The sequence below is a fragment of the Periophthalmus magnuspinnatus genome, chromosome 15, assembly GCF_009829125.3.
Source record: "Periophthalmus magnuspinnatus isolate fPerMag1 chromosome 15, fPerMag1.2.pri, whole genome shotgun sequence".
NCBI lineage: Eukaryota > Metazoa > Chordata > Actinopteri > Gobiiformes > Gobiidae > Periophthalmus > Periophthalmus magnuspinnatus.
The window spans coordinates 4,820,267-4,846,645 of record NC_047140.1 but is presented as its reverse complement, the minus strand read 5'-3'; the positions used below and the strand labels follow the sequence as shown (position 1 = coordinate 4,846,645).

Here is a 26,379-nt window from a genome sequence, read left to right as displayed (position 1 = left end):
GTGAGTGTATTCTCTCGTGTGTCAGCTCGTCACATGCACACAGCACACAGCACACTGCAGTGTCACGTTATAGAGTAGAATCATGTACAGATACAGAGTGTCTTGAGCGTTACACTTCATTCTGTATCATGACACACCCCACAGTGCTCTGTCTGTCGTAACTCCTCAGGATGTGGATCCTAGGTCTGGAATCAGAGGAACTTATAGTTAAAGGTGCTCTATCATTTTTTCTAATGGAGAGTCCACCACGTGATTGTCTCCATCGAGATGTAGTCGCTTTGCCTGGAAAGTTCCACACTAGGGCATTGCATGTATTTATTTATACCCATGGAAACAGGTAGGTGACACCACCTGGCCTAGTTACAGGTCAGATCTGTAGATCCTGCTCACAGTAATACATATTATATATGAACTAGCCAAAATTAGATTTGCAATAAGTTGATCAAGAGGCCTCAAGTAACAAAAACACTTCCTGAATGTATATTTCCTTTGATATATCATTTCATTCGGAGTAATTCAAACTCAAAACTGAACAAAAATACTGACAGATAAAATAAACCTTGTATGCCTGCTGTCAGCTGTCCTCATATTGCTGTATTGCTATTTACTGTAATATTAGTTCAAAACTAATTTCTTACAACTTCAGAGGCCCTCTCTTGCCTTTGCCTTGCAGGCCTCTTAGTCACCCACCGCGCCCTGTAATGCTATCATTAGCACACGATCAATGACGGCCCTGAAAATACACGGGGCCTAATGACTAATTAATGGGGTAAGGTGAGAAATATGTCTGCTCTGCGAGACGAGCCCGGCCATGACGGATGCTCCCTCTCTATATATACGCACATCTGTCACTACGGGGGCGCTCTGGCTCACCCGGCGCTGCATATGGACATTAGCATTAGGGCTGCCAGATGTATCATAATCAAATCTAAAATGCAATTTGAATAGTTTCAATTAACAGTTTGAAAGGACTGAACTTAGTTCAGTTCATTTTAAACGGTTTGCAGTTATTCCAAAGTTATTCCTCACTTACCTTATGAATTCCAAACAAGTGTTTTTCACAACTCTCAGTGACCAGAGTATAGTTTTGCTGTCGTGGTAAAGCTAACAACAATTAGAATGCTAATGCACACTTTCTGATGATCTGACAATAAAACGCTTCATAATTAAATGCATAATTAAATGCGGAGCCAACATGGGAAAATGTTCAGGCCCTTTAATGTTATTGGACAAGTGTAAAATATAAATTTTGAACATAATCCTACTGTCAAAACATAAATTGCAAATTGTAATTGCAATGCAGATCAGAAAAATCCCAATTAGGCCTAGATTTATTTCCAAAATTATTCATTATTGCTCTTGCATTGAAATTAGCATGCTTGAATCTTTTCTTAAGCTAGCTGGTTTTAACATGTGCTGTAAGAATCCTTTATAGCCACGCACATGTTGGTAACTGTATACGATGAATCTATATGGAAGCTGTGTGCAAATGATTAGCTAGCGCCTCGCCATTAGTTTTAAATGAAGACAAACCACTGATTAAACCTAATGAGCGAATTCACCTGAGGGATAATGAACAGAGGGAGTGTAAATTGAGCCATTTGGTGTCACACGCTAATGGTCGGATTCATCAAAGTCACCCGGATATGGAAATGGTAGCCCGATTGGTTTTGCTAGCACTGCTGCATTAGCTAATCCATGCTATAGGCTACAGCACAGATATTTGAAGATAATGAACAAATATTAACCTAACATAGTAGTCATTGATTTAATATTGCGCTACTTTGCATGTCTAAGTGGATTGTAATTGTGCTTTTGTGTAGTCATTTTTGTTAGTGGAAGAATAACTGCAGATTTGTGAATTCAAATGATGTGTGCGTGCAGTTTCAGAAGAAAACTTTTTCTCAGGTCTTAGTAAATATTTTACAAAGTGCCGTTGGGTGAAAGTAGCTCAGTTGGAGTGTGTTGCCCACTGATCTGAAGGTTGGCGGTGTGATTCCAGCTCCCACAAATGAATGCTGTCATTGTGTCCTTGGGCAAGACACCTCACCCACCTTGCCCCAAGTGTCTGCCTACACTAGTATATGAATGTGTGTGTGGATGTGTGAATGGTTCCTTGATGTAAAGTGCTTCGAGTGTCTTGAGTGTTTGAAGGTGGAAAAGTGCTATATAAAGATGTGACCATTTACCGCAAACTAGCATAGAGGTGCTGTTAGCGTCCATACACCCTAAGGACCTTACAAGATGAGTCAAGCTACCTTAGACTTGAGTATAGTTGTGAAAAAAAGTGTAAGTTGCTATCTTCCAGTATATCACAAGTGTGTTTACTGTTCAAGAGGTTGTTGAGTGACATTGAATCATTGTCAAGTAATACAAAAACTACAAGGACTACAAGGACTACAAGAGGCCTTTGTCAGTATTGTTACACCATCACAGTCTGCTCTCTAATTTCAAAGGCTTGTTATTTTCAGTTTCCAATGATCCAAGGAGGAAGAAAAAGAACTGCAACATTAAAGAGGCATAAAGCTAGAGACCATGATGCAAAGACTGTGACCAAACATTTTTACTTGATTTTTTGAGTAAACTGAATGGAGGTCATATATGTATGTTTTAAAATAGGAATTTATTATTAAAAGCTTGAAAAAAAGTTTAGTATTGGTGCTGAAAAGCAGGTATAGTGAAGGTACTGTTTTTTTGTTTTTTTTTAAACAGTACCCAGGATGGGTGGCCCTAAACTATGTTTCGGTATTTTAGTCCATCAATAAACTAGTGATTTTATAATGCTAAATACTTAACTGACATTCATTCAAAACCACACATGTGTACATCTAGCCTTGAAACTCCACTCAAAAGATGTACAAAGGCTAGTGATTGCATTTTACTGGATCACAACTAGCTATACGCCCAGAAATATATCACTTTTTTGATGCTTTAGATCAGAGGTGTCAAACACATTTTCACCGAGGGCCACATGAGCAAAATGGCTGCCCTCAAAGGGCCAGATGTAAAATAAATCTAACTACTTTTTAATTTGTTAATGAACTGTTTCTGTATTTATTCAAGTTACAAATATTGTTTATGCATTTGGCTAGATGTAAAAATATGACTGTGTAACTGTATCTCCTGATAAAATGACATTTTAAGACCATCATATCTTTTAATTTACCATGTCGAGGGCCACATAAAATTATGTGGAGGGCCACATTTGCCCCCCGAGCCTTGAGTTTGACACATGTGATTTAGATTGTATTATGCATGTACTTTTAGTATGTTTACATTATACTTAACAGGTAATTAAAATGATTTGGTTCATATTGTATAGTTATTGGTTAAATCCTTCCATCACTCTCTCAGAGCTTTATGGAGACTGACCAATAGGAGAAGTGGGCGGAGAAAAGTGTCTGTGTTTGACTTAGAAATGCATCAAACAGAGAAGTATCCATCCATTTTCTTGTGCTTTATCTGAGGCCGTGTCACACAGGCTGCAGTCTGAGCGGGGAGGTCTAAACTTCACTCTCCACACACACTTCCTCCAGCTCTTCCAGGGGGGATCTCGAGGTGTTCTCAGACCAGCAAAGAAACATAGTCCTCCAGCGTGTCCTGGGTCTTCCCCAGAACATCCCCCTAGTGAGGTGTCCAGGAGACATCCGGAACAGATGCCTGAGCCACTTCAGCTGGCTCTTCTCAATGTGGAGGAAAAGCAGCTCTACTCCGAGCTCCACCCATGTGACTGAGCTCCTCACCCTGTCTCTAAGTGAGGGCACAGCCACCCTGAGGGGGAAACCCATTTCAACCACCTATATCCTCAATTTTGAGCTTTGGGTAAAGGCGAAGCAGTGAATCCAAATATGACAATATCACCAAAATAGTACAGTGTCAAAGGGATCAGATCATAATGTGATCTAGTAGTAACTTTCCTGCAGCAATGTTTAACCAGTATTTACAATGTCATTTGACTTAGTTCGTGTAAGACTTTATAAATTCCAATGTAAACACGCCTCCGCTTACAGTCTTAATAGGTGTTTTCTGTCATGTTCTTTGCAGAGCCGTTCCTGCTCCATAATTATTTCTGTGGCTGGAATAAACATGAGTGTGCATGTGTGGGCGCTGCCATTCTTCGCAGATGCAGCCTGCCTGACAGATTTCACATTCTGTGGGCAAATATTCCCTCACAAAGACGCCATTGATGTTGTGCATCTGATCACCAAATGGGTTTGAACACAGCTCCTAGTTGCGTCAATAAAAATAATCTGCCTTTTGTTTTGTTGAGCCGTTCAAATTCGTAACACCTCAGTTTATTTTACTCTGATGTCACAGTGGAGTAGACACCTGGAGAGACAGTAGCTCAGAGTGTTTGTCCACTGAGCCGAAGGTTGGCAGTTTTATGTCCCGCTATCGACATAAAAACATCATTGGTTGAACGAGATCCACTCACCCACAAGTTGGTGGTGTGATTCCAGCTCCCACAGGCAAGACACTTAACCCACCTCCCCCCGTGTCTGGGTACATTGGTGTATGAATGTGTGTGTGAATGAGTGAGTGGTTTCTTGATGTAATAATTGAAATAATGAAGTAATTTACCTTTTCCTGAAGCTAGTTAAAGCCCACAACCCCAAAACCTGCTCTAATAATCTGAGGTCTTTAACTTTTGCCACCACAAAAGTATCATGTCATCTATATGTTAGCATCATGTTGCTAAATGGAAGTGTCTCGCACCTGCTTAACTCAAGGAGATGCTATTGCTTTGCCAGAAATGTTCCACAGTATTGCATTAAACTGATATATATCTTACTTATTTAAAATTAGGTATGCTTTTAACACCTGCATTCTTACAGTTAACGGGGAAGCGTCTGATCCGTAATAGGGCCTCGTGTCATCCCTTGCTCGTCTCCATGGAGATAGATAAGTTAAACATTTCTGACAAAGCAATAAGCTGCTCTCTCATGGAAGAGTGGAATGCATCTGACATCTTTGAAACTGCTGAATAGTTGCTTTTGTGTTGCCAGATATGCTTTCATAACATTTTAAACATGCAACATTTCCAGAAGTGACACAATAAAAATCCTGCACTTTGATAATACATCCCCTTTAAAGATTCTCTCGTTTGTCACATAGACGTTGGACGAGGATCACACTTGGCTGCAGCAGAATAAATTAACAATGACTAAAAAGTGTCATTTCTTCCACAATAGCTGTAACTGCTCTTACCAAGCATTCAGATTGGTTTCTCGTTTCACTCCTGTGTTTTAAAGGTCCTATATTGCACAAAATGGACACTTTAATCCATGATATAATGATGTTACCTCCTCAAAAACATACCTGGAGTTGTGCTGTGTTGTGTTTTGTTTCATTCACACATGTTTAAGTAACACTTCATTAATAGTCTGTCTACATCTCCAAAGCTCTAAATGCTCTGTTCCACTTTGTGATGTCATGAAGTGGTAGTTTTCACATTAACAGCTCCTTTTACCTTTTGTTTAGATGAGATTGGAAAGTCCAGGGCTGAAATTATCCAAATGATAGTGTGAATGAAACAAAACACAACTCCAGGTTTGTTTTTGATGAGGAAACATTATAATAAAATATATCAGAAAATAGTGTAACACAGGCCCTTTAACAGTAGAAATACCTGGAGAAGAGGCTGTTTACATTCACAAGCTGCACTATTTTTATCTCCTTCTTGTGTGTGAGTGCTGCTGCCCTTGTTCAAGATGAAGTGTGTTTTATTTTAGTAATAGTGGTGACCTAAATCAATCACTTTAGTGCTAACCTGCTTCTTGTAGCGTCTCGGAGGTCTCCCACTCCACTCATCCTCTTGTAATGCGTCTAAATGTGGATGCATCTCTATATTTATGCAGTGGGTTGGCTGTTGTTAAATTTAGGCTGTGGGTCTTGACGATGACTGGAGGGGCTGGCAGAGCGGGGGGATGTTGTTGTTGTTGTTATGATGACTAAAAAAATCTAATCCGTTCTACTTACTTACTTGAGTCGTTTGGTAAGATTTATTTAACGTGGACTGTGTATGTTTTTGTGACATGCCTGTAATGTTCACCTTATATTATATTGAACCTGTCTGTCTGTATGGAAACTTGTGGAAGCAGGTGATCCTACTGAGCCAAGGTACAGGTCACATTCATGGAGAGGTGAACGTGCTGAAAAATCAACACACCTATAATTGAATAAATCCAAGGTAACATCTCCATGGAAACCTACCAGCAGAAACGTGTACATTTAAGTTTACATTGGATGTGATTTGTGTCTGACTTTGTTGTTTATGTTAATTTTATGAACAGATTATTAATTATTTTCAATTCAACAGTCAAACCCATACCAAGAAAAATCACAGCAACTGACTATACCAATATCAGCAACAATAAATATACCATATTTGCAATACATTTATTTTTATGTGTTGTGCAATTGCCAAAAAAAACTATAACATGTTTTTTTTTTTTTTTTTAAATTAATAGTCAAGACAATTAGTGGTTTTGAAGTAGTTAGTTAGTACCAGCGGTGGAACATAAGTAAAAGTAGTATTGTACAAGTTGTAGGTATCTGTACTTTACTTAAGAAAATTTTAAAGTGAAGGATACTTTTTACTTTCTTCACTACATTTTTGAACAGGACTGAAAAGTAAAAGTCTTGTGTGAGACCTGCTGAAAAGGCGGAGGAGTTTATTTTTAACAGAGATTGAGCAAAAATATACAAATAAAGACAGGAAAAAAATGATTCAGTTTTTTCTGTTGAAGCACAAATCTGTATCAAAATCAATATATTTGAAGCCTTAAAGGACCTCAAAGCGAGATACTTTTGCTATTTACTTTTTTAGTGCTTTAATACTTGCTCTGGCATCTGTACTTTTACTTAAATACCAAAATTGAGTACTTCTTCCATCACTGGTAAGTACTACATCAGGTTTATAAGTTGTTTTCATCGGAACGTCTTAATTTTTTTTTTTTTACTTCTTAAAAAAACTTTCGCCGGTCTTTTATTTTTTAGTATTTCCCATAATTCCACTCATTTGAGACACATTTGACATTAATGTGATGCTACATCCCGGTAACGCTGCCTGACTCACGGAGCTCCTCGTCCTGGCTCTGAATGTTACAGGTCACATAGAATGACTTATAAATGTAGACTCGGGGCTAACCTTGCTAGCGCTCCTGCTGCTAGCCAAGGTCATGTGCAGGTCACTGGACGCCCTCCCATGCAGACTAACTAAAGGTGTCCTAGGCTATTTTTAGAAGCATGTAGCGTAGCATTAGCGCCCGGGGGGTTAATGTGGAGGTTAGCACAAGGTAAGACTTAACATCCTTCAATAGACCTACATGCCCTGGGACTAGTCCTGTAGCACACCGCTCGTCTTTGCATACATACATTTTAATGCAAGTCTCCCCATTAGGCATGACAGGGATCAAGAGTAAAGGACTGTAATGGTGCGCACACATGCTATTTCCATTCTAGGCTGCAAGGAATGCTGGGAACAGAGGCTAATGGCGTGTGCAGTCTTTACTTATACTTGTAGTTGCGCCTTTTTATAGTAGTGGGTATGTCTAGTTCATTATATAACTCATTTCCATAAGTCTGCTCTCTGATGGAATTTGTGCATGTATTTTCAATAATACAAACAAATAGATTTAAAATAGTAATGCACAGAGTGGCCAGACATCCCTGTTTACCCGGGACAGTCCCATTTTCGAGCCCTGTCCCAGCAGATTTATCCAAAACTACTCATTTGTTTGAGTTTTACACAAGAAATGTCCTTTTTTTGACCAATTTGATGCATACCAACAGTAAAGAGGAGCATACATTGTCATTTATTTAACCAAAATAAAGAAAAACGTGTTTGAAACTGACCAGAAAAATCTAAAATATGTACTCAATATGACTGAAGTCTCTCTGATCATACTGACTCACAACAGGCTTATGTGTGAATAAGTCATGAATGGGCCGAGTGCATAATAATATTCTTAACTACACGCTCTTTTCACAATTTTATTATTACTAAACACCCCGACCCGGCTGTGTCCCAGTTTTTTATTTTGAAATTCTGGCTCCCCTAGTAGTGCATGATTTGTTGTGCTTTTTTGGGCACTCAAAGACGTTTAAAGTGCATTATTCATTCACTCCACATGAATAAAACTACAATGGTCCAGTCATTCAGAAAATCAACTACAGTACATAGCTCAGTATGTGTTTGTAATATGTGTGTGTGTGTGTGTACCAGTGTGAACAGGAGCCAACAACGAGTGTAATCTAACCTCCAATAACTCATTCTTACCATTAACGATAAGTGGGCTACTGCTGGGTAAATGGTCACATTTTTCTAAAGTACTTTTCCACCTTCAAGGCACTCAAGGCTCTTTACATCAAGGAACCACTCACCCATTCGCACACCAGTGTACGCAGACATTTTTCATCTATCCTTTACTCTTTCAATAATGTTTACGTCGAGACCAGAATTCAAACCGCCAACCTGTGGATCAGTGGACAGACACTTTACCTGCTGAGTTACTGTCACTGTAATAGACAAAATAGTTAGGGCATATGCTAAAGTACAGTCTTCTGCTCCAGGTATAATCCATGAGTAGAGTAGTTGTTGTTTTTTATTGCGTCAAAGCCAAATTATAGAATAAAACAACTCCCGTCTATATTCAAAGGAACAGTAGCCCGCGCTTAAAGTAAAAAAAACAAACAAAAAAACTACAACAATCACAAATGATCCTGTGTTGCCAGTGCCTTAACCTGCTTAACCTGCAGATAGAGGACACACACAGGTGGGACAGTAGCTCAGTTGGTAGAGCTTATCTGAAGGTTGGTGGTTTGAATCCCGCTCTCGACATAAAAACATCATTGGTTAAGTGGTCCAATGATGTTTTGACCCACAGGTTCGTGTTCTGATTCGAGCTCCCACAGGTGCTGTCGTTGTATCACTAGGAAAAACACTTATCCCACTTTGCCCCCGTGTCTGTGCACACTGGTGTATGAATGTGTGTGTGAAGGGGTGAGTGTTTCCTTGATGTAAAGCGCTCTGACTGCCTTGACGTGGAACGTGGAAAAGTACCTTATAAAAATGTAACTATTTACCATGTTTTTCCTCATTCTCAGTGTTTGGACGGCAATAGGAATGAATCAGAATGATGATTGTTATCAGTAAAAGTTATATTTGATTTGAACATGTCTGCCTCATATCTGGAGATGCAAACAGGTCATGTTTGTAGAATTGAAAATATAACATGCACAGTCACTTCCTTTAATGCAATAGATGTAACAGTCAGTTTGAGTTATCTGTGTGTGTACATGTACCACTCACCCTGACCAGCAGATATTTGGCTGAGTTTTCTGCCCTTGCTGAACTTTATAAAATGGAGGGCACACAGACAGGTCTGACTATAATCTCAGTTATTAAAATTTAAAGACCTAATCTGCCCTTTTGACCCTTTTCCTCCAAAGCCGTGGTTTCTCAAGTATTCAATTTTGTCACTTAAGAAAAAGTATAGATACCGGAGCAAAAAAAAGTAAAATCTGCTTAAGTAAAGTATTAAAGTACATGTTTACAAATGTACTTAAAGAGTAAAAAGTATGAAGCTTTTTCAGATTTTGAGGTCTCATAAAGCTTCAGATGTAGTGATTTTGATTCAAGTTTGTGTTGAATTTTGCTCAACAGAAACAAGTGGATCAATAGTTTTTGCTAGCTGTTTTTTATTTGTTTATTTTCGTTTGCTCAAATTATGAACTTGTTAAACATAAACCCTCAGGCTTTTCAGCAGGACAAAACAAAATACTGAAAGTAGAGTAGAGTAGAAAGTACAGATATTGCTCTCAAATGTCGTGAAGTAAAATGCACTTAAGTAAAGTACAGCTACCTAAAATGTATACTTAAGTACAGTCCTTTACTACTTTTACTTTGTTATATTCCACCAATGCAACTAGTGATGGAAAGGTAATGAAGTACAACTAGTAAAGTACTGTACTTAAGCAGACTTTTTAGGTATCTGTACTTTATGTAAGTTATTTTTGCAGTGTATACTTTTCATTACAGTCAGCTTCGAGCAAACAAAAATAAATACATTAAATTCATGATTTTAAAAAAAGTGTTTGTATTGGAACAGTTTTACTTGAATAAATTCATCTATACTTTTATTTCAGTAACAAAATCAAGTACTTCATCCACCACTGCATACAACCCAAAGCAAAGGAGTTATTTAAAAATGTGAGCGTGACTTCAGCTGTTACTCCATGTGCATATTATTCATAGTACACAGTCAGTGAGAAACTATAGCTACAAAAACAATCTTCAGTGTCGTTTGGTTAAAAGCCCTTTTTGAGTTGGAGCACAGGTTAATTCACTTGTCCCTCCACAAAGGTGTTACCATTGATCGGCTGCATACCCTGAATTATTTACTCCCTGGCGCCTGTACCATGTGACGCTGTGGACTTTAAACTCCAGCAGCTCAAACCAGCCTCATGAATCAGAGACCAGGCAGCGGAACACACAATACTTAGCTAATTAAACCTCTATGAATCAAGGCTGCGAGTACGGAGAGGCGTCGTGTCAGTGCTCCGATTTACAATGCCCATGTTAGAAAGGACCTGGAGAAGACAGTAGTAGTAGTAGTAGATTCAATGTACGCACTGGTGGATGAAGTACTCAGTTTTGTTACTTAAGTAAAAGTACAGATACAGAGGGAAAAAGTTACTCAAGCAAAAGTAAAAGTATCACATTAAAATCTACCTAATCTACTGAACAAAAACTAGCTGTTAAAAAATGCAAAAGTATTTCAGATTTTGATAAAGTGTTAAATGTAGTTAACTCTTCTTGAATGAATGAATGAATGAATGTACTGTTTATTTTTGTTTTGCTCAAAGCTAAAACTTGAACTCCAAAACTTGAGTCAGGATATTTCCACGGAAAAGGTCAAAATAACCCCTCAAATCAAGTACTTTTTACTTTTCAGTCCTGTTAAAAAAAGTACAGATAGTGCTCTCAAATGTAGTGAAATAAAAGTAAAAAGTGCACACTGTCAAATGGACTTAAGTAAAGTACAGATACCTAAAAATTCTACTTAAATACAGTACTTTACTACTTTGTTACGTTCCACCACTGAATGTAGACTGTTCCATATGTTGAACTTTGATATTTTGGTATATTGTATTAACCTTATCCAGGAAGTAGTCACAGGCCAATGATCTGTGGTCTTTTTTTTGGTCGTGTGAATTTGCGAAGGGCTGCAGATCTCAACAGCATTGACGTTATATCCAGACTCCACAGCTGTTGTCTTGGCACTCAGTTAAAGGACGCATTGTTGACTTGTTGGTGCACATCAACCCTGAACTTTTTGCACAGATCAATCTGGTTTTAGCTGCGAAACGTTCTAGTTTGCCTTTGAAAGTGGGATTGAGTGGGATTCCCGCCTTGCGATTACTACAGGAGATGTGGGTCAGTAGCGGTCAGAAATAAAAGTTGGCAGAGCAAATGAAGATAAAAAGTACTGTGAGGAAGGCTGCTTTCTCCTTTCAAATCACTTCAAGCTGGTGCCCTCTGCTGGTAACAGAATGTAGTGACACATTTTGAAATGAATTAGCAGCACGGCTATAGTCAATATGATGCTAACAGACTGATGCTTTACCGTAATGATGATGACGAAGAAGAATGGACTGGAAAAAATATCTAGTAGCACTTTTTAATTTATTATATTTCAAATTGTATATCCCCTTCCTATCATGTTTTGGACATTAGTCTATATTTTTCCCTTTTTATACCATTGCCTAACACATTTTTTTTCCCACCTCCTTTCAAGATGCTCAGTTTGTGTTGGTCTCATTTACCATTGCTAGATAGGTCCACAACTAAGCTGACATCAGACTCTATCATCAAACCCACTGATCCATTAGAGCTTTACCCCGAGCTGTGTATCCACTCCACCATTCTCAATGATTCTGCTGAAACATTTACATGAGCGATGATAACAGAACATCTTAAGGATCTAAACAGACGTCCTTCATCGTGCACCATGCCCCTATGGACACTTTACTATCTCATGTATAATTCAAACAGATGTGCTTGTCTGATGGTTAATGCATGGTCCTTTACTGTGTATGTGTCATCACTGCTCTGTATCAGTCACTAAGGATCACTACACGACATAAAACTGCTTAAATCTGAATATTTATTTATAAGTTTATCTTTTACTGATGTGTGACCGTGTGTGTGAGTGTTTTTTTCATGTAAAGTGCTTTGAGAGCCTTGAAGGTGGAAACGCGCTGTTTAAAAATGTGACCGTTTTACCATTTATATTAATCAGCAGTTACCAGTACTCAGATCAGTCTTGTTTGGCTTCGGGCCGACAGTCTCTCCATCTTTTCCACGTGAAGCGTTCCATGTCAGACACAGATAGGCCTGTGACGGAGTGAAGGATGGGCTGTGCATACTGTTCATGATTGCTTTGTTGAGCTCGCTCGGGCGGTAATGGCTAATCATCGAGGTAAACATAGAGATAGATTGAACGAGTGAGTTGACAGACCACCACTCTCTCTCCACCTTTTTCTCTGTTTTTCATAACGCCGTGTGGTTTCTACATGACCCTCTCACTTCCTCTCCTCCTCCCTCTCTTTGTCTCTCTCCCCTGTTTTTACATGATTCTCTCTCTTCCTCTCCCATTCTCTTTCCCTCTCTTTCTTTCCCTCACCCTCTCTTTATCATAGGGCTGTGTTGTTTCTACATGACTCTTTCTTTTCCTCTCTTTCCCCCTCATTTGCTCTCTCCCTCTCTCTGTCATAGTGCCATGCTGTTTCTTGATGACTCTCCCTCGTTTTCTCCCTCTCTTTCTCATCTTTCTTCTTTCCCTCTCCCGTTGCAGTGTTGCTACATGACTCTCTTTCTCCCTCTCTCTCCATCTTTTCGTCTGTCCCCCTCTCCCTCCGTCTCTCTCTCTCTCTCTCTGTCTGTTTCTCTCCTCTCCCTGCATATCTCTCTCTCCTCCCCTTTCCCTCTCCCTGTATCGCTCTTTCTCTCTCTCTCTTCTCCCCTTTCTCTCCCCCTGTATCTCTCTCTCTGTCTCTCTCTCCTCCCCCTTTCCCTCTCTCTGTCTCTCTCTCCTCCCTTTTCCCTCTCCCTGTATCTCTCTTTCTCTCTCTCTCCTCCCCTTTCTCTCTCCCTGTATCTCTCTTTCTCTCTCTCTCTTCTCCCCTTTCTCTCTCCCTGTATCTCTCTGTCTCTCTCTCCTCCCCCTTTCCCTCTCTCTGTCTCTCTCTCTCCTCCCTTTTCCCTCTCCCTGCATCTTTCTCTTTCTCTCCTCCCCTTTCTCTCTGAGTGTATCGCTCTCTCTCTGTCTCTCTCTCTCCTCCCCTTTCTCTCTCCCTGTATCTCTCTCTCTCATCTTCTCTCTCTCTGTCATAGTGCCGTGCAGTTTCCTCATGACTCTCTCTCCTTCACTCTCTTCCCCTCACTCTCTTTTTCTCTCTCCTTCTGTCTGTTTGTCTCTCCTCCCATTTCTCTCTCCCTGTATGTCTCTCTCTCTCTCTCTCTCTTGTCTTCTCTCTGTCATAGCACTGCGATGCCGCTCCGTGACTGTCTTTCTCCCTCTCCCTCCCTCTTTTCCTCTGTCCCCCTCTCCCTCCGTCTCTCTGTGTCATATGGTTGCGCTGTTACTCCATGACGGGCGTGTGAATAATGTATGCATGCTGCCACATCAAAGGGACGCTCAGTATCAAAACGCTGCAGTTAATTTTTGGCTTGTTTTATCCTCGTGCCGTAGACGCCAGAGCTCAGGAGGTGAACGAGGACTGCAGGGTGAACTGGTGTTTTGGGTGTGCTGAGAGGACAGGGCAGGCACTGTGATGTTGATGTCAAAAAGAAGGAATGAAGTTTTGTAAAATGTTCAGTTCATCTTCAGAGTATGCTTAAAATGGGACTAAATGCATAAACTCCACCCACAACCACGTTTCAGTTAGAGCTGCTAAACTGGACAGTGCCTGTGGACTGAAGAAGAGTGTGAGAGGGGAGGAGGGGCGTGGCCTGGGTGTGAGTGCTCTACAGTGCTCTAACAGGTATCCACACTTCACACTCCGCCCCTGCAGCCGGGTGTTTGTCATCAGAAACACTCAGGGCAGGGACTTGTGATGTCACCAACTACTTGAAGTTGGTGACATCACTGGAGGGAGCTCACTTTTATAAAGAATAGAAACCTGAAAACTTACCTAGTTTGCACTAAAATTACCAAAAAGGATTGGGAACAGTCAACACTACTATTATAACTCCATATGTACAGTTTAGTAGAAAAGTTTTTTTACTGTTTAATTCCAGTTGTCTCTGTTCACTGCACCAGGCGTCTCACTGTTAACGTCACTAATTCCTACCCAATTTTATTCCTATGAGGTTTTTGCAAAGTCACGCTAAAATGAACCAATATTTAAAGATCAGGCAGTGACAGAGAGCTGCGGGTGGATGTGTGAGTGTGTGTGAGTGTGTGTGAGTGTGTGTGGATGTGTGTGTGAATGTGTGTGTGGTTACTTGATCTAAAGCTTTCTGAGAGCCTTGAAGGTGGAAAAGCGCTGTATAAAAATGTGACTCTACGTCGATGAAGGACACCTCGGTATTTAGAAAGAGAGATGTTTATGTCTCAGTGCTAAAGCTAATGCTAATTTTGAGGCATAATAAATATTAAAACAGCACCACAAACTGAAGTACTCTGCATATAAAAAATAACTGGGTAATGTTTATTTTAATCAATTTGAATTTGAATAGGTTGTTTATTTTATGTTTTCCGATTAATAAAAGTGTCTGTTAGCTTTGAGACACATTGGTACTATATGGTAAACTATAACATGTGTATTTGTACATGTATGTGCATATAATCAGTAACACTGGATCCTCTTTTCTCTTGTGTCCTCAGCCCTATAGAATCCTGTCAGAACTTCTACAAAGACTTCACGTTACAGATCGATATGGCCTTCAACGTCTTCTTCCTCCTATACTTCGGCCTGCGGGTAAGCTAGCGTGTTTAATATGTACAAGTTTTATGAAATGAGAGACAGCACACATACAGTAGTTCATGTAATAAGGCGATGCATGTAGTAGAACATGTATGTGAACATGTCGGGTTGTAGCTACAGGCCAGTTTACATTATTCTGTATCACCTCCAGACACTATGTGCACATGACAGCTTTTTATGTTTCTCCAATTATTACATAGTTGGACACAAAATGCAGTGACAATTTACAAGCAAGGAACGCATCTTTGTGACAGATTAAACATTAAACAAAATAAACGTGTTGTCATTTATTTTTATTATTGTGTATTTTAGGGCTTTTGTATGGAAGCCCGTTTCCGCCATGAAAAAAAAAATAAAAGCCCCACAGAAAGTCGAAATTACGAGTTTAAAACTCGTAATTATGAGTTTAAAACTCGTAATTATGAGTTTAAAACTCGTAATTATGAGTTTAAAACTCGTAATTACGAGTTTAAAACTCGTAATTTCGACTTTTAAAACTACTAATTATGAGTTTAAAACTCGTAATTATGAGTTTTAAAACTACTAATTATGAGTTTAAAACTCGTAATTAGAACTTTTAAAGTCTTAATTGAGCTTGTAGCACACTGCAACTGAGTGTACAGAGCAGAGGAGACAGGAGGAGGACTGTTATGTTTATCACCTACATACTTTTAAAAAATGAATAAATTAAGCTCCAGTAAAGTTTCTGGCGTCTTGAACAAATCAGTGGGCCCTGAGTGCTGTTCTGACCACTCATGAGCTGTGCTCTGTGTCTGTGAGCGCTCGTTTTCCTGGTCTGAGCAGAGTGCCAGCTGGTCACAACCCCGCTGGTTTATTGAGGAAATTATTAAAATACCAAATTCATTTAATCAAAATTGATAAGGTTCACTTTTTGTAAATGTTACATTCCCAAAATTACGAGTTATAAACTCATAATTCATACTTTTAAAAGTCCTAATTACGAGTTTTAAACTCATAATTAGTAGTTTTAAAAGTCGAAATTACGAGTTTTAAACTCGTAATTACGAGTTTTAAACTCATAATTACGAGTTTTAAACTCATAATTACGAGTTTTAAACTCATAATTACGAGTTTTAAACTCATAATTACGAGTTTTAAACTCATAATTACGAGTTTAAAACTCGTAATTTCGACTTTCTGTGGGGCTTTTATTTTTTTTTTCATGGCGGAAACGGGCTTCCATACTTTTGGTTGCTAGGAAACACAACTGGAATTACTTCTATGTATGTTGTATCTGCTGTCCATGACCAAGCAGGAAGTAAAAGTATAACCTTCACCAGAAAAAAAATAAAAAATAAAATATGTATTATGATATTAACCTGTCACGTGCACTTTAAAATTTAAAATGTCCCAATACAAAATTTTAAACTCAATTTTGATATTAAGGAATAGACTCGATACTCAATACTGATTCTAATACCACAATGATAATAAAAAACTCTCTTTCTTTAGACAACAGAGTGTGATTTTCAATGTTAAATTATAGTACTTCCGTCTGTATTACCTTGCCGTTGTGCAGGTATGTTCCACAGTGGTGTATATAGTGTATGTGTTTTATATTCAGGAAAGTAAAAGCCAAAGTTAAAACTGTCAGCTGGACAAAAAGTAGTGGGAGTGAAGATGTTTCGCTGCTCATTCAAGCCGCTTCTTCAGTTGTGGTCAGATTACAGCTGGACACTTATATCTGTCTGAAGGGAGGAGCTAACGACACTGAAACTGTAAACAGCTATTGTTTATAGTTTCTGTATGTAGGCTAGGTCTATTGAGCTAAGTGTGCACTGTGCCTGAGACCTACTTAGCATAATCATTAAGCTCTTAATGGGCCTACTGACCTTGTTCTCTTTGTTTCCTTTGTTTGCTTTGGGTTGTGAGTGAAGTTATATATGGGAAAAGGGTGATTTTTTTTCAAGAAAGGATTGTCTATGGATCAGACCTGGACAGCTGAGGGATTACACAGACATCTATTCAGGAAAGGTTTTCTGTCCTGCGAACTGAACTTTTACCTGCTCTAGTTTTGATACTAGTTTTAGTATTGATTAATATCCAATTTTCTATATTTTTGACAACCCTAATTTGGATATAAGCTGAAAACCACACAAAATATCATACCCGGCTTCACTTTGTGCTGTAAAAATCATTACAGTAGCTCACGACACATGCTGCCACCTCGCTCTTATCACTTCAACCGTCAGAAACATAAATAAACATTCTTTGAGGATTTGTCTTCATAATTTGTCATACGTTTTGATCTCAAACCTATCCAAACTTATCCAATATTAACCTCCTTGCAACTATTCTTTCTTCTTTGAACATAGTTATATTGCGTCCTGGCACACAGCACACTCCTCGTGACTGTGCTCTCTTAACTTTGTCATTACTGTGGCTCACGACTCCACACGCAGCGACTCGGCTCCGCTCATGTCACTTCAACAAAATGTAAACATTGTCTAGCGTTTTATTATCCTTCTGCAAAGTGAAGCAAACACGCTCACAGCCAGCTACATCAAAATTCAAAATCCTGGATGAGAATGTGTCTCTCTTTCCTTCTCTCTCTCTGTCATAGCACTGCGTTGTTACTCCATGACTCTCTCTCTCTTCCTCACGTTCTCTCTCGTTCTTTCTCCCTCTGTCTCTGTCATAGTGCTGTTTGCCCATGACTCTCTCTCCCTCACTCTCCCTTCCCCTCTCCTTCACGCTCTCTTCATCTCTCTCACTCTCTCTCATGCTCTATCTCTTTCTCTCTGTCATAGCGCTATGTTGGTACTCCATGACTATCTCGCCCTCACTCTCCCTTCCTCTCTGTCTTTCACTTTCTCTCCTTCTCTCTCTCTGTTATAATGCTGCGTTACTCCATGACTCTCTCTCTCTTTTTCTCTTCTTATCTCCCTCTATCACAACACTGCGTTGTTACTCCATGATTCTCTCTCCTTCTCCCCCTCTGTCATAGTGACGCAATGTTACTGACTCTCTCCCTCTCCCTCTAGCGCTGTGTTGTTACTCCAAATCTCTCTCTCCCTCTCTCTCCTTCTCTCTCACATTGTTACTACATGACTCTCTCTCCCTCTCTCCCTCTGTCGTAGTGCTGTGTTGTTACTCCAGATCTCTCTCTCTCTTTCCTTCTCTCATTGTTCCTCCATGACCCTCGCTCTCCTCCCTAACCCCCCCTCTCTCTCTTTCTTGCTCTCTCCATCTTAGTGAGTTGTGTTTCTACAGATCTGACCCGTAACTTGGCCTGAAAGCATCATATACTTGTCTACACTGAGATAGACGAGTTTAATCTTCTTTTCAAACTTTGCAGCTGATGTCACCAACATTCCCTGAGGTGTGATGCTAACTGGAGGCACTGCTCTGTCTGAAGCTGTTACTCATGTTAGACTTTAATCTGGGCTTTGTTTTTTAACACAATCTGACCATAAAGAACTGTAAAAGCCTTCTAGAGGAATATTTGCTAATGTGTGCATTGTGTTGCCATAGCAACTGCTGAACACTCCTCCACAGACATACATGTAGAACACCCCCAGTGTGATATTGAACATTCCAGGCAAAGGAATCTCCATGGAGACAAGCAGGTAGCAGATTTTTCACTAGAAAAGTTAAACAGTGCCCCTTTAATATCTTGAAGATTATTTTTATGCAAAGGAAGAAAAAAACATGCAAAGTGAAGATTGAGTTGATGAAATGCTATCCTCGGTAGTTTTGAATAACAATGCGATGAGTCACCACAACTTAGCAGCACAAAGGCCCTTTCCTTACACATAAGCTCGCGCCCACTGCAGCCGCCCACCAGACCCACTGTGTCCTGATGAATGCAGCGGTATCAGCCATCACAGCCTTCCAACTGTCCTGAATGAACGGTCAAATAACCCAGAGCCCTTCACACCTCCAACTATTCTAACGACTAAGCAAATGTCCACTTTGTTTGTAATGCCAAAAGTGAGGATAAAATGTTGAAACGACAGCATTTTCCTCAATAACACAATAGCATGTATTTAATCTTAATTAGGGTTGTCAAAAAATTACATGAAAATACAAACACAAATAATTATCCAGATGCTAAAACTAGTATTGAAGCTAGATACTCTATAAACAAGGTATCAATGCTTACAGACTACTTCAAGCAGGTTAGGTCAAAAACGACAACTGTAATTCAGATCAATTATATTTTTACATACAATTTTATTGCCACTTTCTATTATTACAGACAATTTCATTCAAAATTTTGGAACCTTTTGTCTCATTTTAGATCAGGTGCCCTTCAACTAATGTATAAGCAAATTAGTGTCATATATGCATGTAGTAGAATTTATTTCATTATCAGAAAAAATGGTGTAATTACAATTCCATGGTAAGATTAAAAGTAGTTTTTCAGTCTGGATGAGGTTCAAACTTGTTAACTTCTGGTTGGTGGGCAAACCCTCAACTGACAGCACCACTTTCACCCCAAATAATTTAAACATTAACGCAAAATGGTCTTTGTTTTCACAGTTTATAGCAGCCAACGACAAGCTCTGGTTCTGGCTCGAGGTCAACTCCGTGGTGGACTTCTTCACTGTCCCTCCCGTGTTCGTCTCCGTCTACCTAAACCGCAGCTGGCTCGGTAAGCATCATCTCTTTCAGATTCTTCCTACACTCCTTCTCCCTCCCTCTGTCTACACATCCGCCAGTCTTTTATCTCTCTCCTCCTCCTCCCTGTCTCCTCATTCATTTAGATTGTGTCTCTGAGGCCCCCTCATGGCTGGGGGCCACACTCAGCTTCCCCTCATCATTGGAAGTGACAGGACTGAGTTGCTCCGATGTTGCACTGAGCACAAAATATAGGCTACATGAGCTAGCTAGCGCTCCTGTGTGCATGTGCATATATATGAATGGAAAGCCCAGACTGATTGATCATTTTCAGACGCTGCACCTGCTAGCCACAGTTATCGTAGTAGCACTTTTTGAATGAGCTAATAGGGAGAATACCCCGAGTTGTGTTACATAATGACCTACTTTTGTCAGTGCAGTACAAAGGCCTATATAAAGCTAACTTGATGCTCGCGGGTAGCATCTGCGCGCCTCCCCGCTCAGCTCGTGCTAGCCGCTAAGTGCTATCTGGTCCGAGACAAGCTTCTAAGCAAATTTATCCTGTCAGGCAGTCAATGTGCTGCTATCTTTAACTGCTCTATTGACAAGTAAAATCACTAATCCTGGCTCTCAATATACGAACCAACAGGAAAGGTTTGGTACATATGTTTTTCAGTGGACAGAAAATAAACACTATGCGAAACTTGGTACGACATTGTGGAGTGTGATATATGGCTGAAGTAAATATAGACGATAAACGATGATATTGAAATCAAACCATAAAGCAGAATTATCTCCAAAAATGTATAATATTGTACGGAAAAGATGAGCTGCAGTACGTAAATAACAGAATCCAACATTTAAGTAGTTATTTTTTGTCTAGAATAAGTCCAAGTCAGTCTTCCATAGCTCAATTCTTATCATAGTAGAGAAAAATAACCAAAAAGTTTTCACTAGTGTAAAGAGCAAAGACAAAGTACCCCAATCCTGACCCCCAAAAATATCCATCTGTCATGTATTTAATGATGAATCGATATAGTAATGCTCGTGACTGGCCTACAGAGCAAAATTACTTTTTTAATAAGTTCTACAGGGACAGATATTATGTGAAATAGCCATGCTTGAGTTGAGCTTTTAACTGTGTCATAAAAGTGTTTCCACTGGCTTCCACGGACTTACTTTGATTAGTTTGAGTAATTCTGCACGGTCCTGCATTCAAGTTCGATCAGTTCTGTAGTTTTGAAGTTGAAGTTAATGGACCTGTTTAGATCAATACTGCAGTTTAAAAGGAACAAAATAGAAATCTGATTAATGTATTTTCCCTTAAAGCAGAACAAAACTCTGTATGTAGTGTTTTAACAGCGTTGTCTGTTCCTAGTCCTTTTTTTCCATTTTAGTGGAGCTAGGTAAATTTGCAGCTTTCTGATCAAAACCAGAGTCAAAACAGTCAATTTCAAGTAGTTGGTGACATCACAAGCCGCTGCCCTGATTATAACTCTGGTGTTTCTGATTACCTGCTGTGATATGGCAGGATTTTTATTCCAGATGCCCTTCCTCCCTTCCTTCCTTGTAACTACACGTGTGATTGGAGTGAGCAAAATGAGTCTTGCCCTGACATATTAACAGTATTCACTTTGAGCAAGGTTTGAACCTGTTACCATCTGGTTAAAGGGCGACTCCTCAGTTCACTGTGCGCCCATTAGTCCCTACTTAGTTATATAGTTTAAAAATAAATACAAAAAATATATTTCATAAAATCTGAATGTTGAATCTTGTACTATCGTGCTCAAAATAAAATAAAAAAACCCCAAAAAAACAAAACAGAGATGTCAAATTACTCCTCAGATTAGAGCTTACGTAGTGCACAGCAACCATCAATTTCCCAAACTCAATATTTGTACTTGACACTTGCAGTATCGGTAACATGCTAGTTTCTCTTGATGATGTAAACTGCAGCCCGCTGTTCCTCCTCTTCCTCCTCCTCTTCCTCCTCCTCTTCCTCCTCCTCTTCCTCCTCCGTAGAGCGACGCAGAGCCTGACTGGGGATGATGAAAGCCGGTGAAACGTGGTCTGGTCTCCTGCCTCCTGACACTCTGCTCTGAATAATTACTTGTGATCATTTGATATGTGCAGCGTTAGACATGGAGACCAGACTTATTAAGTTGAAAAAGAAAAGGCGACAGGGCTGCGAGACGATAAAAGCATCAAAAAGTGCTTTATTGTTTTGAAATGTCAGCTGTGTGTAGGCCCGTGCGTGAGCTGGATTTGTAGGTAGGATTTGAAATGATAAAAATTCAATAAAATGTAAAGTTTATCTGTGAGAAGAGAATGGATTTTTATTTTTTATTTTATTCATTTATTTTTACAAATGTTGCAGTTATTGATCCAGTAAGGTAAAAAAAAAAAAGTAAAATAAATAAATAAATAAATAAAAAATAAAAAATAAAAATAAAAATAAAAATAAAAATAAAAATAATAATAATAATAATAATAATAAATACAGCATAAATAAATACAATAATAATAATAAATAAAATATAATAATAATCTAAATTTTTTTTGCATGGTTGATAAAAACACCACAAGCTCCCTAAAGCCTCACTGTGTAACAACTCTACATCCCGGTAGTCCATGGAGATTGAAAGTACAAACCATATTTTGGATCCATGAAGATCATAGTCTGTTTATATAAATGGACATAGCTAACCTGCTAGCCGTCGCGTTCCAAATAGGAAGTGAACATGGGTGCACTTCCTACTCCATCGACTCTGGCTCCAATTCACTTTATATTAAAAAACTGTGCCCTCTCTCTGTAACTGCTGCTGTCAGACTCATCATTTTGGTCTTAAAGTGTTCATATTAACCCGCTCTACCTGATCCTGGTGTTTTTATTTTGCTATTGTGTTTGTAAATCAAGATATGAATAAATCAGCTGCGTTCTTTCCCCAAGGTCACTCCCACTGCCATTAGCTGCAGGTTTGATTGACAGCGTTGCTAAGCGCCCGCTCCCTGCCAAACTAGCGTTGTGGGCGGGAAACAGCGTTACCTTCAACAGCTTCATTCCAGATTGGCTCTTTGATTGCTTCTACACTCGCTGTCAAAATTCCAGACATGGAACTTGGCCCCAGATTGGCCCACTATCACTGCTCTAGCCTCGATGAGTTTTATTTGACCAGAGCCAAACGCTGTGGGTGACGTCACACTCACTTAATCCACTTCTTTATACAGACTATGATAGAGATGCACAATATGCTAATTTATGCTAATCGAAACAAGTCAAGTTAAGGAGGCATGTTCGTCACAGATTTTTAGCGCAACAAAAACACCCGTAATTACATTTTTTTTTCCTGTTTTTTTTTTTTTTTTTTTTTTGGTTATACTGTACTGAACTGTTTACTTCTGTTAAATGACAAAACCATTTTTAAAATTATTATTCAGGTAATGGTCACATCAGATAAACTTGCAAAATGTTCTTCTTGTGCCATACATTCACTATTAATACTAAAACTGATGAACGCCAACATCCCTAATGCTGTGATTCCAAATACCCTGTCCCCTCGCTCCAAACTGTCCACACTGATGAACGCCAACATCCCTAATGCTGTGATTCCAAATACCCTGTCCCATCGCTCCAAACTGTCCACGCTCACACCAGAGTAACGACGTGCCCTGTCAAAACATATGGCACAAGCTTACTGTATATCCTCTTTTCTTATGGAGATTTGAACATATAAAACTGCATCATGACAGGGAAATGGGCGCTATATCACTCCCTGCAGTTGTGGCGTGCATCATCTGCTCGTGTTTGACATAAATCTCTTTGCGTGTATATTGTGTAACCCTGCTGGTCCCAATGGAAATGTCATATACTCCCACTAAGCTAGCCGGAGCCCACATCTTATTCCAATAATCAATCCATAACCGGAACTACTTTTGTTTAGATAAGTGCTTCGTTAGTGCTTTAGTTAGCAAAACGCTGCACGCTTAGCTGTTGTGTTGTTGATGTTGTGTTAATGTTCTTCTATGGACATTTTTATAGCGAAAGAAATGCCTGATATTAGGTCTGTTTCATAAAATAACTGGTAAATGTGGTTGTAAAGTCTATAGTTTGGTCAGCCATGCTCACGATAATCACAATATGGACTTATTGTTCAGTATATGAAAGCTGGAATAGTATTTTTTGTGGTTAGTATTCATCGTGGGGACTTTTTCTTTGCACTTTTAGGAAATTTGGGGGTATTTTTTTGGCTATACGATGAGATTTAAGCTGTAAAAGGTTGAATTAATAACTTCTGTGACTCATTACAGATGCAAACTGAGTACAAAAGTGTTTTGTTCTGTTGTTTATTTATAGCAGCGCATGACTTTTTAACAATATTGCAGATTTAGAATAGTTTTTGTGGTTTAAATCTGCGGCATAAATGAGTTTCAATATTATCGTATTTACTTCAGCGTTATATCGTGCTTCAGAATTTCTTAAGAACTATCCATGGGTTTCAGAGTGATGAAAAAGTAGAATTGTTGCCATAATCCTTAACAATTCCTAAGCAGCATGGTTTGAATGGTCCTCAAAATGGCGGTCATAGTTAAAATGATGTGACTCAAGGTGAATCTTGCCTGTGGTTTTTGATTTCATGCAGACCATAGAGACAACAATGATCCAATACAGAAGACGTCTCCTCTCAAGTATCCTCGGATTCTCATTCAGAACAAAATCGATATGTTCTTTGACCTCAAATAGCAGAGTTTAGTGCTTGTGCTGTTTGTCAGTGGTGGAAGAACTACTCAATTTTGTTACTTACTTAAATAAAAAGTGCAGATACTGGATCAGAAAATACTCAAGTAAAAGAAAAAGCTTCACATGAAAAAATCTATTTAAGTAAAAGTATTAAAAGTGTACATAAAGAGTAAAAAGTGAAAGTATTGTGCGCAGATTTTGAGTCTTATAAAGCTTCAAATGTAGTGACTTTGATAAATATTTGGGCTGAATTTTGTTCAACAGAAACAATTGAATCGATATTTTTTTATTTTTATATTTTGTTTGCTCAAACTGTGAGCCTGTTAAAAATAAACCTTAGCCTTTTCAGCAGGTCTCAGACAATAATAAGAATACTTTTATTTTTCAATCCTGTTCAAAATGTAGTGGAGCATAAAGTATACATATCTTTTATTAAACTTAGTGAAGTAAATATATGAAGTATCCAAATATCGTATTTTCCGGACTATAAGCTGCACTTGTTTTTCATAGTTTGGCCGAGGGTGCGACTTATACTGACTGATTTATATGTGAAATATGTTTTTTTCTTCATAATTATGCATTTTTTGGCTGGTTCGACTTATACTCCAGTGCGACTTATGCTCCGGAAAATACAGTACCTAAAATTTGTGCTCTACTCCTTTTACTTTCTTACGTTCCATTACTGGTCCTTTGTTATTTTTTCCCCCTTTCTTTTTTCTTTATAAGCCACCATGTTTGTTTTGACCCAAGTGGACCATGCATGTCTCTGATTGATTAACCCACCTGTGAATCACTCCCATCTGAAACGGCGTCGACGGGATACGGCTCCTCACCACGATGTCTTTGTAATGTAGAGTAAAAGTCTCATTTGACCAGTTAAACGTGAACCTATTTCTTCTACATTTGAGTCTTTCCATTGTCTGCAGGCCCGATATCACAGTGTAAAATTACAGCAGTACCGCAGGTGTTCTCAGGCCACATAAAGTTCACTAATAGAGGTTCTGACCCGGGTTCCATGCCGGCGTAAGACCCACTACTCTCCACGACACCTCCCCGTACGCCGTGTGCATTTCAACTGCCTTTACAAATGGGACGCTGATTAAGAGCAGGGGAGAGATGTGCGGCTAATGTAAAAGGCCAAGCGGAGATCCTCCTTGGGAAAAAAAGGACTCCACTCCAACACTAGTGCGCTCACAGTCCCAGAGGAGCCCTTGTTGAATTAGCGTTTGGCTGTTTGAAAAATGCCAGCGCCTTCATCTGGCCGTCAGTTAAAATAGGCCTGTCTTATTATAGAGCTACTATTTATGAGGAGAACCCAGTCCAAACATACAGGACGAAGAGTAGAGTCAAAGATTGGTGCAGTTGGATAGAATTATGTTTGAGATGATCCGAAGTTGTTTAGCGATCTCAGTTGTGGTTATAATTTTAGTGCAAGGCCTCTGTCTGTGGTTTGGTACAGATTTGGAGCTGTTTTTGAGTCTATTGTGCAAGTGCTGAAGTTAGTAACACTACTTAGCTTGGGATAAACAACATTTTTGAGGTTCGTTGAGTTCACTCTTTTGAAAATATCCAAACTTTGGTATTGATATATTTATTTAAGCTGAAAAATACTATGTACAGCAAGACAGTTCATATAATTAACAATGACGAAAAGGTTAAACGGCCCATTTTGCGCTATTTTTGATCTATGTTATAATGTTTCCTCATCAAAAACATATCTGGAGTTGTGTTTTGTTCCATTTACACATGTTTAACACACAAACCCTGCATATTTAGGCTGAGTTCCTCTCTCAGACCTCTGTTACTAAAGGTAAATTGTAGCTGTTAACTTGGAAACTACCACTTCATGACATCACAAGGTGGAACAGAGCATTTTGAGCTTTGGAGGTGTAGACAGACTAATAATAAAGTTACTCAAACACGTGTGAATGAAACAAAACACAACTCCAGGTCTGTTTTTGAGGAGGTAACAGCATTAGAACACGCGGCTTAAAGGTCAGAAGAGTCCATTTTGTGTAATATAGGACCTTTAAATGAGTAAAATGAAAAAGTTGCCAAAAGGA

General features: G+C 39.1%; 1 protein-coding gene across 18 annotated transcripts in view; it reads left to right on the top strand.

Annotated features, from left to right (window-relative positions):
* The window catches only part of kcnma1a (potassium large conductance calcium-activated channel, subfamily M, alpha member 1a), a 293,601-nt gene that overhangs the window by 143,159 nt on the left and 124,063 nt on the right, over positions 1–26,379 (top strand). For all 18 annotated transcript variants that reach the window (XR_008648957.1, XM_033979262.2, XM_055227007.1 and 15 more), the window contains exons 4-5: positions 14,895–14,988; positions 19,501–19,612. Coding sequence is in view for 17 of the 18 variants with exons in the window: in XM_033979262.2 (XP_033835153.1) it covers positions 14,895–14,988; positions 19,501–19,612 (206 nt within the window). In the remaining variant the exon portion in view is untranslated. The remainder of the gene's footprint in view (positions 1–14,894; positions 14,989–19,500; positions 19,613–26,379) is intronic.